The sequence below is a fragment of the Sturnira hondurensis genome, unplaced genomic scaffold (assembly GCF_014824575.4).
Source record: "Sturnira hondurensis isolate 20B ecotype Veracruz unplaced genomic scaffold, ASM1482457v3 Scaffold0004089, whole genome shotgun sequence".
In the NCBI taxonomy this organism is placed as follows: Eukaryota; Metazoa; Chordata; class Mammalia; order Chiroptera; family Phyllostomidae; genus Sturnira; species Sturnira hondurensis.
Window position 1 is genome coordinate 600,217 of NW_028076720.1, and position 14,111 is coordinate 614,327.

Sequence of the window (14,111 nt, forward strand, 5' to 3'; positions counted from 1 at the left end):
ACAATAGTAATGTTATTACGATATTAATGTTATTACTATTTATAGTTATTACTATAAATTTTGCTGAAAAAAAATGAACTGGTTAATACATATAATCTTTACAGACTAACAATAAAGAATATAAGTCTAAAGTTCACAATCAATACAGATATTCAAATTACATTACTTCATAGTTGTATCTATTATTTTTAATAAACTTTTCATTGAAGTATAATCCATCATTTTTAACCCATTAAGTAAAAAGCTTTTAAACCTATTATGGTAATCATTTCGCAATATATGTAAATCAAACCATCATGCTGTACAACTTAAATTTATACACTGATGTATGTCAATTATTTCTCAATAAAACTGAAAAAAGTATTAAAATGGTAACTTTTATAGTATGTGTTTTCTACCACAATTTTAAAAAATCACTAAAAAGTGGGGGGAGCTTACTTGAATACTTTAAATTTGACTTTATCAGAAAGTCATGGAAAGTGAGACCAGAACAAGTACACACAAAAACTACAAGGGACAAAAATAAAAGCAGCAGTCAAGATGGGTGAGAAAATTGTTAGCCTAATAACAGCCATATGAGGAATTTCATCTGAAAGTTTAAGGTCTGTGAGGCTCTCAAACTCAGGGTGATGTGAACTCTTCTTAGTTCTCACACGAGGCATCCCACCCTCCATTAAACAAACCAGAGCTGCCCCGGACCTTGTGAGCAGAGCCCCAGTCCTGAGCTTGGTACCTGTGAATGATGCCCCTGCCGTGCAAGTACTCTAGAGCAGACACCATCTCGGCTGTGTAAAATCGGGTGCACGTCTCATCGAAAGAACCGATTTTGCGAATGTATTTAAGTAGCTCTCCATTTTTGGCATAACTAAGGCCAAAATCTAAATATTGCACAGTTAAGGAAGAATGCAAAAGTCATTTTTTAAAAACTTAATCCAATAGGAATTTTTAATAAATATTTGCTTTATCCATTTAATTTGAGAGAGGGGGAGGGAGGGAGAAAGAGGAAAGAAGCATCGATGTGCAAAAGAAACACTGATAGGTTGCCTCTTATATGCCCCCAACTGGGGACCAGCCTGCAACTCACACATGAGCACGAGCTCCAATCAGGAACTGAACCAGCGACCCTTCACTTTGTGGTATAATGCTCAACCAATTAAGTTACACTGATCAGGGCAGGATTTTTTTTTATTAATAAAAATTTAAGGTACTTGTCCAAGACAAGTGCCCTTTTTCAAGTCAGACTCTGCCATGGTCAGATCCATGGCCAATGGGAATTCTAGACCCCAGCTCCACAGCAAGGCCCTCTTACCAAAAACACAATGACAAGAGTCTCTCAGCCCAAGTGCCCCTTCTGGACCCCAAAGGCTCCAGAAGGCACCGTGGCCCCAATGAAAAAAAGCTGCTCAAGATGGCAATCTAATATCTCTTCGCAGGCTCTAGCCAAGGTTTATGTATGGTGCAGGTGGAGATGGGGCCTCTCCATCATAGTCCAGTCTCCACACCTGCACAACGTGTACACATTTACTGAGTACCAGCTGCCTTCCACATGCTGTGCTAAGAGCCAATTCATGTAAAGGCTTCTCAAGTGAACACTCTTTTCAAGTTTTGTAACGGAAATGCCATTTTATTAACATCTTGATTCAATCTATTTATTGGGCAATCACTGAAGGAACAAAGCCTTCTTTCCTTTGGACACTACTGAAGTGTGATGTTTTATTTCTATTTTCTTTTCTAAACAGGACTAATGGTTGCAACAATAAATGGATCCCACATAACTTCTTCCTTCTAGAAACACCAAACATCTGAGCCCATTAATGGAAATCTACAGGTACCTTGCTGCCCCCTGGCAACCAAGGACAGGAAGGGGTTGGCTTGTGCTCAGGGCATTTCATCTTGCTTCTATTTTCCAAGCCACTACTACCATATCCCACCAAGGAAGGAACCTGAAGCTGTAGTACAGTGAAGACAAGCCTGGGAGGAAGAGACTGGCCACCAAAGCTGCCCAAACCTGCCCTGCATCCAGTCCCACATGCGGCCACCCAAACCCTTCCAACGATGTTTAACAGGAACCTGAAGGTAAAAAACAAACCTTACTTCTCAGGAATGCAAAGGGGCTCAACCAGGCCTCCTTCCCTCTTTGCCCTGCTCTGTCCCCTCTACAGAGAAGGCTACTCTAGACCACCCGACCCCAAGCAGGAGCTCAATGCTGCCTGGGCAGGTGGCCCCACTTGGACCAGCCCAATAGCTTCACCAGTTAGGAATGCTGTCTCCCAGGAGCCTGCAGCCCACAGAGGCTTGGCCACAGCCACAGTGCTTCTCCCTGCTTCACAGGTTCTGCCCCTTATCTGACCATTCCCCGAGTTCCTGTTTCCTATGTGAGGGACACTTCCAGTTCTCTCCTCAGCTATGAAGCTAAGGTGATTAACAAGTTTTGAATATGACAGATGTTGAGGATCACAGCTCCAAGCCTATGTTGCCTCCAACCGCACACATTTCTCATCCTCCAGAAGCACTTTTTCAGACCTCATTGGTCCATTTCCCATCCTAGAATGTTTCTACCTCCCTCAGCACAGCTGATGCCCCAGGGCACTGAGAAGTCTGTGCTAATGCACAGAGAGGGTGAATTCCCAGGATGGTAAGCACAGACCAGGCCTGTACCAGAGCCCAGTCAGCCCAAGGCCTGTACTTTGCAGAGGAATGTGGCCCAGAGAGGCTAAGCAAGGAGACTGACTCAAGGTCACAAAGTCAAGGAGATAGTATTGGAGCACAGCCTCCGGAGGCCTAGGTACATGCCTCAAGCTGCAAGAGGGGACACACAAGGATGAGCAAGTTGGGGGTGGAGGAAAAATGCAGACTAACTGAATAACAGCCTCTGAAACCCCTCAGTCTACATCCCTGTAGGAGCCTGGGAAGAAGGGTGGGCGCGTGTGCTCAGGAGTGTCTTGGAGGTCAGCTCCCTGTCCTGGGGGCAGGGGCTGAGTCTGGTCAGGCTGAATCTCCAGAGCCCCAGTTTCCAGGCTGCCACAGGGGTGTCCCCAGGATTTGCCTCACCTGCCCCAAGGGGACTTTGCTCCTGCAGTTGTTCTAGGCTCTCTTCAATGTGTAAATTATGGCTAAAGGGAGAGTGGTATGCATATTGAGGCTTTTCTTCAGGCAGAGAGTTTCCTTTTCTTTCTCCCAATACAATGCATGCCACTAAGGGTTTCAACCAGTGCAGAAGTCCCTGGGTTCAAGGGCCTTCACAGGTGTTGGAATTACCCTTAAAATTTAAGAGCAACAGTTTTTGCTGGACAAAGACCTAGAGTCCCCTCCACCTCATCCTGTCTGGTCAGAGAGCAAGTTCGCTCATCTAGACCCTGAGCCACCTAATCCCACCACATGTGATCCTGGGAGAAGATGAAGCCAAGTACATGTGATTCGTTGGAGCTCCCCAACCAAGAAGACATATTGTCCCATGGGCTCTACAGAAAGCGCAGCCTGGGCCTCCAGAAACTCTGGCAGTCAGAGACTCCCCATAGGCTCCAGGAGGAACACAGTCACAGTAGTCCCAGGGAGCACAAGGAGCGAAGGGTCAAGGTGGCCTCAGAGGTAAGAGATACAGAACAGACATGAAAAGGACCCGTCAATGTCTGTCCTCAGTAGGCCACTAACGGCTGCTGCACAGCATGACAGCAGAGCAGTGGGGACAAGGAGTGATGCTGGAACCAGGTAAGAAATGAACATTCCATAGCACCTAAAACAGACCAACAAGAAACCCCCTCCCCTCCCCACACACCCTTGGCTACCAGACTACTGCTACCCTCTATAGCAAATCCACTGGGGAGAACTTGCCCTGTGCACTGTCTGTATTTCCCTACCTCTCTCTCAAATCCTCCTCCCACCTCTAAACTGCCACTGTCAACAACTTGCACAGGGGACAAGCCATAGGTCAGGCCCAGGCTCAATGCACTAGACCGGTCCTGTGGCCCTCAGGTCTATGTCCTTTCAACTCGCTGGCTACGAGTCCCCTTCTCCACCTTCCAGAAGGGTCCCTTCCACAGTCTCTTCCATAGTCCATGCCAATCTCTGTGAGTGGGGGTGACCCAGGCTCAGACCTCGGACCACTCCCCCTACTGAGCACCCTCTCACAGTCGCTGTCCAGGCTGCTAAGGCAGACCTAAGTCCTCCCTGAGCTCTGCTGGCAACCACCCAGCAGCCCACCTGGCCTTCAGCAGCAAGTACCTATGGATGTGTCAAATGCTAATGTGACCTCCACCCCTGGCCTGGCCTCTCTCCAGTCTCTTTCTGCTCAATTACAGCACCACTGCGCACCCAGGCTCTGGGTCCACACCAAAGAGCCACTTTGACTTAATTTCCCCCCACTCATTTATTTATAAGAAACTTCAGTGAAGCAGCAGCCAGAGTGAATGGCTGCTCCGCTGGAGACCTTTGTGGGCTCCCTGCCACACTCAGAAGAAAATCCAAAATTCTCACCAGGCCTCTGTAGCTCAAAGAGCTAACCCCCACCAAGCCTACCCACACATATGTGCTCCTGTCCTTGTTCCATCCAGGCCTCTGCCTGATACTGTCAACTCAGCCCTTCGAGCTAAAACAGCAGCATGCTCTGACACTCCTTTACCTGGCTTTACTACTCTCAGCCCCTCAGAGTTTACCATACAGGTATTGGTCACCTGTGCTAATTCCTGCACGAAAACGTAAACTGCACGAAAACGTAAACTCCACGAAGCAGAGCCCTCACATTATTCATCAGCACATGCCCACCACCAAGAGCTCAGCAAAGACTTCTCAATAAACAAAATAAATTCAGCTGACAGTTGACGAAGCCAGAAAATAGTGTTAAAGGGGAACAGGACTGAGCAAAGTTTTAACCCAGAAGAATCTGTGTGTAGACAGGTGGGGAAAGGAAGCCTGAACTGGTGGGGAGAAGAGATGAGGTAGGTAAACCCTCAGACACTGGATCAATTTCCAAGTAGTGTGGTGAGGGGAAAGGGTTCTGGAGACCCTGAGAACAGGAGAAAAAGAAAAGATGCAAAGACTGAGGTTTAAATGTGAACAAGCTCTGAATCAACTTCATTTGACAGTCCAATCTCTCTCAGCTGAGCAGAAAATAAGATCATCTGTAGGGATTAAGAACAGTCACTGGGCAAACAGGGGCTGAAGGAAGTCTTGGTTTAGAAGAACAATGGCAGGAAAGGAACTGAGGAGTGGGGAGAAAACTGGCCAGCCTGGCTACACAGTGGGCAGGCCCTGAGATAAGTTGCATGATGCAGATGTGTGTGGCCCATCCTGACTGCCATAGTGTGCTGCTTTCCTGATCCCTAAGCAAAGATAAAAGAGAAAAAATACAATACTCCAAGGATTAAAAGAGAATTCAGAGAACATAAGAAGCCCTCAAATAAAGCAAAGAATCAGCAGGTATGATGTCTCTGATGGAGATGCAGCTGCACAGCTGTGGAGAGCCAGAGACACTGAGTGATCAGAGACTGAAACAGGCAGTAAGAGCAGACTTGAGTGATGCCGCAGGAGGCAGGAGGCAGGAGGGTGAAGACCCCATGGAGGGGACAGCATTTAGGTACAGGGAAAAAGGGTTTGGGATCCTATGGTTCACTCCCTAGACTTCTAACCTGACTGCTGAGCCTGGTAAAGATATCCCTTCTAACCAAATCTCACACATCTGAGCCAAAGAGGGCAGATAGGCTCCCACCTTCAAGGAGCCATGGGTGCCCAAGATCATACCTCCTCCCTCACTTCCCTGCTTTGAGCACAGGACATGACACCTGAGAGATAATCTATGAATGCTGGTTAGAGAAATGAGGAAAGCCTCTGAATAAATGTATAGCTACCATGTTAAAATAATAACAATCTTTTGGATACAATGCTTATCAATAAATAAAAAACTAAAAAAATGTTTGTGATGGTCTCCCTTCAAATAATCCCAGGGGCCCCAACCATGCTGTGAATTCCTTTGTGTTTAGAATATACAGCCCTTTTCCTTTCTGGGAGAAGGGGCTACTGGCAAACAACAATGGTGTCATGATGCCAAAATAATAAGGTGTCACTGTGTGATTTCAGAACGCTTTGACTATTCAAAGGATACACAGCTTTTCATCATCCTGAAACGTGAAGTAAAGTTTAACAAAGAAGGGGTGATCCAGGCGCGACATCACATCTCTCTCTCTGGTTACATACGGGACCTTGTTCTCTTTGATAATGTGGCGTTTCTCTAGAATTTTAACTTAAGGTAAGAGAGAAGTGAGTTACCACGATTTGAAATGGTAAGAAAATACTAAAGATATAACACATAAAGGTAACTGGTATAAAGTTTTTCATTTTTTTCACATAACGAAGCCATTGGCTTCATGGTCTCTAAGACAGACCAACCGTGTCCTGTTCCCTAAAAGCAGCACAGAAACCCCTAAGCACTGGGCAGCCAGGTGGCCGTCAGCCCAGATGTGTGCTGTTTCTGCGTCCCAGAAACAGCTCGCTGGAGTCAGTACTTACTAGCATATTCCCTTGAGGTTGCCAGTTCTCGGGCCAGGACAACCTGGTTTGAGAAGAAAGGGGGGGAAGAGAAGAGAAAAAATACCAAATGTAACCAGGGCAGTGAGTCTCACAAGTTACCCCACAACCAATCACACAGGCTACCCGGCTCCCACTGTAAAATTACATTTAAATATTTTTGGTCCTGTGCTAACAAATATAGCTGGATATAATGATCAAGTTAATGCACTCTAATAGTTAACAGCAAACACATATCTCTCTCCAATATTTCCAAGAGGTTCTTCATCAGCTGCCAATAGTCCCCACTGTGCACCAAAGTATACACACAGAAACATCCAGACCAGCTCCCTCATCACAGGCTGCAGCCATATTCCTAGCCAGCCGGGTCCTCTCTGTGGTAGGCCCAAGTTGGTGCTCAAACTCCACCTGGCGGACAGAGCTGCTAATGGGGCACTGCACAACACGGGAGAGGCCTTTCTACACAAGCGAACCCTGGGCGCAACCTGAGCACAACTTGCAACTGCCCAACGAGCCCAGTTTGGTGGTATGCTAGGCAGCCCCCACCACTTCCAGCTGGTACAAATGCCTCTCCTAAGACACCTCCAGGGGGATGGCCCAAGGACCAGAGAGGAAATGGAAACCTGCCCAAATCCTGGGATATCCCTGGGCCTTCTGGGAAGACCTCAGGAGGCCCCTGGGTATGAATTATATGCCACTACAGAATTATTCACCAGGATTCATCAAAAGAAATCCTGGAAAAGCACTGTGTGAAATGCCCTGCAGTCATTAAGAATGAGGTTGGGTTGTGCATACTCAAGAAGAAAGATCTCAAAAGTCTTTCCAGAGGAATGTACCTGTGCGGACTATTCATTTTCAGGTGCTGGGAAGTGCTGAGGGAGTCAGCTGGTTATATATTTATACTATGTTAAATTTCTTCACAGGAGCATGTAACAGCTATGTAAGTAAATAAAAAGAACTGTTAAAGAGTACTAACATTTAACGGAAATCTTTCTGAAAAAGACAGTTATGTCATCCTTCTATTGTGTGAATTCAGCATTTCACATAGAGGCACAGGGCAGGAAGTGCCCCTCATCCACAGAAAAAGGTATGACACATTCTGCTGATGGCAGAACTAATGTGAACATCATGATTATCCTCAGAAAACCAGACACGGGGAGAATTCACAAGTCAGCCCTATCTCCCAGTCAAGATAAATGGCCAATGAAGTGAAGTTGAGAAAGGGGAGAATTCTTCTTCTTTTTTAAAAAATGATTTTACTTATTTATTTTTAGAGAGAGGGGAAGGGAGAAAGAGAGGGAGAGAAGCATCAATGTGTGGTTGCCTTACATGCACCCCCTGCTGGGGACCTGGCCCGCAACCCAGGTGTGTGCCCTGACTGGTAATGGAACCAGTGACTCTGGTTCGCAGGCCAGTGCTCAATCCACTGAGCCACACCAGCCAGGGCCAAAGAACTCTTTTTTTTACTGCATTGTTGTAAGATGCTGTGAAGAACACCAAGGTTCTCCTCAAAATGGTTTCTTCTTTCTGAAAGAATCTGTAATTACCAGAAGGAACAGGGCTATCCTCACAGTTAGAAGTTTTCATTCTAAGGACACAATTCTTTCATAATTTAAATAAAAACTGCCAATTAAAAAATCTAAGTTAAAAGTGTAAAGGGAGCAAAAATTAACTAACGTTAATTAAAACAATGTTGAAAACATGGATGAGCTATAATATTTCATGTTCTTCCTTATATTTTGAAATATTTCATAAATATAAATAGAGAAAACAATTTTCATATAAGGTTTCTCCACAAAGGCCAGGCAAGGAAGGCTCACTGTTCAGAAACCCCGCTGCAGTGAGGGGCTCCAGCACCACTACCTGGTGTGCCCACAATGCACACCTGGAGACCACAGAAGCACAACACTGTCTCTTTATGTGAAGGCATAGACTTAAACTGTACACGCCAGCTGGGGAGCAGGTACTCAGGCCTCCGCCGAGCCTGTAGCAAGCACCCCCCCCACCATAGCCACATGGGGCTACCACCTCAACAGAGGGGCTGCTATGAACCTTTACGTCTTTGCTTTTAAAGTAAAAATACCACAGGGCAGACACAACTCACTCAAGTAGTCAAAAGAGTTACTCTGAGTGGGACTTAAGAGTGCCCTGATAACAGCTGTTTATGACACCGAGGACACAAAAATCTGGAGGTCAGCAAGTCTTATGCTGTAACTCTAGCCAAGTGTCAAGGATTTAATGTCATATATAGTTTTTTTTAAAATATTTTATTTATTTATCTTTTAGAAGGGAAGGGAAGGGAAGGAGAGAAGGAGAGAAGTATCAATGTATGGTTGCCTCTCGTGGGTCCCCTGCTGGGAACTGGCCTGCAACCCAGGCATGTGCCCTGACTGGGAATCGAACGGCGATCGTGTGGTTCGCAGGCCCGCGCTCAATCCACTGAGCTACGCCAGCCAGGGCTCATATATAGTTTTAAAAATATAAGAAAAATAATAAAGGTTGGTACATATTTGCCCCAAACTCTGAAGAGATACTAACTTTTAATCTAAGGAACAGAAACCTTCCCAGAGCCTTGCCAATGTGATACAAGGACATGGAATGTAACCTGCTGATCCCTGGTTAGAATTAAATGAACTGCCATTAAAAAAAAAATAGGATTAAAAGATGCCTTTTAATGCTTTTGCCTACAAAATCATGGTTTAGGTATTTAAGCCACGTGATGTGCTTGGTGGCTCCAAGTCACCCTCAGAACAGAAGAACCCCCAGGGGCCTCATACCCTCCTCCAGGGAAAGAACACACTCTGGTATCTGGGTCTCCCAGCTCCAAGTCTGGAAGATCAGCCTGTCCGAGGAAAACACACTCATTCAACAAACAACATCAGCATGGACTCACTGTTGAAAAAGAACCTTCACCAAGAATTTTCCCAAATTTGAAGTCTTCAGGCCGTTTCTTCCGAGGCTGTGGTGGTGGCTGTGCGGCGTGTTGCAGTGAGTTGGCACTTGGTCGGGACTCGGCTGCAGTGCTGTCCATGGTGGTGGGGCCCTGCCTGCTACCACCACTGGGAACAACGGGGGCCGTGCCGGACTCAGTCTGGGTCCTCACCATTGATGGAGATGGGCAGGAACATAACACCACGCTGGACTGAATAGGAACGGTGTCATACTGGCAGACACAGGAAAAATAGGTAAGACTCAAAGCAGCTCGCTTTTCCTAAACGCATGAACTAAAGTACCGACATTGTTGAAACACAAACGCCAAGTACCAGCAGGCCATTTGACATTCTGCCACACTGCTCAGGCTGCTGTCCTCCTCCTCCAAGTCCCTTCCCTGCTCAAATCCCAGCCCTCCTTGTCCTGCTTTCCCACTGACTCCACCACCCAGATTCCTCCCTTAGCACTGCATAAATCGCCAACACTCCCACCCCACCCAATGGCCAGTTAGCCTGCCCATCACTGCTCAGCTTACATGCCATCTGCAGCTAACCCTTGTCCACAAAGGAAGTTGGTCCTTTCAAAGTAAAAAGACAACCCACAGAATGGGTGAAAGTATCTGCAAATCATATATCTGATAAAGGACTTGTAACCAGATTATATAAAGAACTCTTACAAATCGATCAAAAATACACACACACAATTAAAAATAGGCTATGGTTCCAAATAAACACTTCTCTGAAAAAGAAATACAAATGGCCAACAAGCACATGGAAAGATGCTCAACATCATCAGCCATTACAGAAATGCAAATCAAAGACACAATAAGATTCCACTTGGACCCACTAGGATGGCTAGAATAGAAAAGACAGATAATAATGAGTGTTAATAGGAATGTTGAGAAATTGGAACCCTCATGCACTGCTGCTGGGAATATAAAATGGTGCAGGCACTTTGGCAAACCATCTGACAGTTTCTCAAGAGGAACGGGTACCACAGAACCCAGCAATTCCACTCCTTCGTATATACCCAAAAGAAATAAAAACGCATTTGTACGAGAATGTTCACAGCAACATTACTCACAGCAGCCAAAAGGTAGATACATCCCAAATGTCCATCAACAACAAATAAGTGGATAAACAAAACGTAGTACTGTCATAAAATCAAATATTATGCAGCCATAAAAAGGTAGAAAGTATGGTTACATGTTACTACATAGATGAGCATTACAAACATGATGCTAAGTAAAAGAGGCCAGGTACAAAAGGCCACATACTATATGATTCAATTGATGAAATGTCCAGAACAGGCAAATCTATATGGACAGAAAGTAGTTAAGTGACTGTCAGGGACTGGGGGAAGGGGAGAATGGGGAGTGACTGCTAATGGGTCTGCGGCTTCCCTTTGGAATGATGAGGTTTTGGAATTGGATGGTTGAGATGTTTGCACAACTTCAGGAACACACTAAAAAACCACTAAGATATACATTTTAAATGAATGAGCTGTATTGTATGTATGATTTAAATTTCAATGAGATGTTATAAAAAATAGCTGTATCACACATGACTGCATTAATTTATATACAAGAACTCGTTCAGATCTATAAATCACCAAGACTTTTAATGAAGAAATGGGCAAGGGTAGGCACCAAAATACTTCAGGTAACCGAGAGAGAGAAATGTACACAGTAGGGTGGCAATGGAAGTGACCAGTGAGCCAGGTCACTGCTGAAGAGGGCTCAGAATCACCCCATTTGGTGGAGCTTAAAAATGGGGAGACACACAACAAGCACCTGGTAAGCTGTGGCAACTGGATGAACATCAGCCTGTGTGAGGTGATCTGCACATCCAGGGACAGGGACAAGTTCTGACGGATGCCCGAGTGCTACATCCCTGGCAGCACCATCCAGTGCCTGAGCATCCTTAACAAGATCATCGACATGGTCAAGGAAAAGGAGGTGGCCAAGGGCTGTGGCTGTGGTGGCCTGCAGTGGCAGAAAGGCCAAGGCCTGGAGGGTAGTGGGCAAAGTGTGTCTGGTGGCCGGGGTTGAGGCAGGACCCCAGGCACCAGCAGGAAAGAAGGTCAGCCAGAAAAGAAGCCAGGCAGGCAGGTGGGCAGTGGGCCAGCCCTGTATCTCCCAGAGACTCGAGTGTCTCCACCCAGACTGCATGTCTGCTCTAGTCCATGAGTTTGTTCAGAATAGAAACAAGAGGCAAGTGTTGGGGGGACCCCCACCTGTGCATTTTGTGATCCTCCTTATGTCAAGTTGTTTTTTTTAAGCCAGCATTCTACAGTTGGAAATGTTACTTGGTGTTTTTGATTTTGTGAAGTTGCAGCCAACTTGATTCCTGGAAGGTTCTCTGTGTTAATGAATCCTTAGAGCCTGGCCCTTCTGTTAAGGGGGGCATTTTCCAAACAGGTTTGTTTTGTACCTCTTTTTGGATCCTTGTGTAACAGACAAAAAGTTTTCATTTTAAGCTCTTTGCACTAAGACTGACAGTCCAGGGAATTTTCCTGAAACACAGAACTGAAATCGTCTTTTCAAAACAAATCCAGACAGACATGTGCTTCATAAACTGTTGTGGGGATGTGGCTGGACCCTGCCACTTTGCCTTCTCCCTCCCTCTTCGTGTTACAAAAATAAAAACAAAACACAATTACAGAAAAAGAATATGTACATGGTATTCAAAGATGATTTAAAGCAACCAGACACAGCACACTGCACAGAACATTTTCAACAGGGGGTGTAAATTAATAGGTAAGAATGATTAAATATATTTTCAATATACAGAGACAACCAAAGCTGGCAAGACTAGGATAAATCAAGTACAAGGTCTGTTCAGAAAAAGTCCAACCATTGTTAATATAATGAGAAAGGTTTGTTCTACATAGCTATAACCTGGCAGCCAAGGAGAGTGGACTGGAATTCACATGCATGAAAGATGATGACTTCAATGTACTAGTCAGTGGGAGTGGTAGATGTCACTGAGTGAGCATGTGTACTGTGTGGCTGTCACATTCAAAGTGACTGAGCAAGTAAAGCAACAAATCTGTATCAAATTTTGCTTTAAGCTTAAACATTCCTCTGCAGAAACCATCTGAATGATTAAGAAGGCAACAGCTATGGGCTGTTGGCAACTTCATCATGACAGTGCACCTGCTCATGCATTGTGTTTCATGGAGAGTTTTTTTGTTTGTTTGTAAAACATCAAATCACACAGGTGACTGAATTCCCCTACAGCCCAGATTTGGCACCCTGCAACTTCTGGCTTTTCCCAAAATTAAAATCACCTTTGAAAGGGAAGAGATTTCAGACCATTGATGAGATTCAAGAAAATACAATGGGGCAGCTGATGGCGATTGAGAGAACTGTGTGAGGGCCCAAGGTGACTACTTTGAAGGGGACTGAGGCATCATTGTATCTTCTTCAATAAATGTCTCTTTTTCATATTGCATGACTGGATACTTTCTGGACAGACCTCATATATACCTACAAGTGCAGCTGGCACCACAATCCTACGTTGATGTTAAAATATTTTTGGAAGGCAATTTGGTAATTTGTCAACAAAGTGACAACAGAACAGTTATCAATGAAACACTGAAGAGAAGTGAGTATAAATACAGTTACAAATTTAGTAGGGTAGTAAGAAAGGATCAGCCCTGGCCCAGGCCCTGGCTCAGATGGTTAGAGCATCATCCTGACACAAAAAGGCTGCAGGTTCGATCCCCAATCAGGGTACATACAAGAAAACAAGGAATGCATAAATAAATGGTATAACAAAGCAATATTTCTCTCTCTCTGTAAAATCAACTTAAAATTTTTTAAAGATTAGATAGCCTCAAATCAGAAATATGTATAAGTTGTATGCATAACCATTAAAAAATATTTTCTGGCTCTGACCCTGAAGTGTTTGAGAAGTGACATCATTAGCTTGCTCACCCCAGACTGTGGTGGAACAACACAAAATGAACTCAGCACCCAGATCTGTTTCTAGTAGTACTCCCCCACTGAAAGAACCCAGGAGAGCATTGACTCCATGTCTTGAAACAGACATGAATCCCTTGGAACAGAAGCCAAGATGGAGGCGTAGGTGGAAACACTGTGCCTCCTTGCACAACCAAGTTTAAAGACAACAAAGTTTTAGTAACAAAACGCAACCAAAACACAGAAAATTGAACTGTACAGAAGTCCAACAACAACGAACCATTCAGCCAGACTGGTAAGAGGGGCAGAGCCAGCAGCTGGTGGAGCAGTGTTGGGCAGGCAAAAGTGGCCTGACCAACCCAGGAGCGCAGGTGGCAGTGGAGGATCCTGGGTGTGGGGTGGCGGCGGGCAGACTCAGTGGGGGCGCAAGGTGGCTGGCTGACTGCAGCCACACATGCGCGCGCGCACGCAGATAAAACAGGCAAAGGAGCGAGCAGTGAGACAGACCGCACAGGCCAGGGCCCCAGTGATGGGAATTAGAGCCTGAAAGCACCACCTGGAGAAACTTTCAGGGTCAAGGTACTGGGAGAAGCTTCCAGGCTCACAGAGAGTTTGTTGGAGAGACCCAAAGGGTCCTGGAGGGTGCATAGGCCCACACACCAGGGAGCCAGCACCAGGGGGGCCTGGTTTGCTTGCAGGAAGGGGCAGAGGGGACCGAAATCCGAGAGAGAGAGCA

The 14,111-nt window shown here is 45.5% G+C and overlaps 1 protein-coding gene and 1 pseudogene across 1 annotated transcript in view; one reads left to right on the forward strand and one right to left on the reverse strand.

The window, feature by feature from the left end:
- Positions 1-9,705, reverse strand: part of PDPK1 (3-phosphoinositide dependent protein kinase 1) — a 49,859-nt gene extending 40,154 nt beyond the window's left edge. Inside the window, exons 1-4 of the mRNA XM_037043449.1 lie at positions 9,413-9,705; positions 6,502-6,544; positions 6,098-6,235; positions 734-878 (exon numbers count right to left, since the gene is read on the reverse strand). Of these exons, the coding sequence (XP_036899344.1) occupies positions 734-878; positions 6,098-6,235; positions 6,502-6,544; positions 9,413-9,625 (539 nt within the window). The 5' untranslated portion in view covers positions 9,626-9,705. The remainder of the gene's footprint in view (positions 1-733; positions 879-6,097; positions 6,236-6,501; positions 6,545-9,412) is intronic.
- Positions 9,706-10,510: 805 nt separating this feature from the next.
- On the forward strand, positions 10,511-11,560 carry LOC118985124 (U6 snRNA-associated Sm-like protein LSm4; annotated as a pseudogene).
- The last annotated feature ends 2,551 nt before the right edge of the window (positions 11,561-14,111 follow it).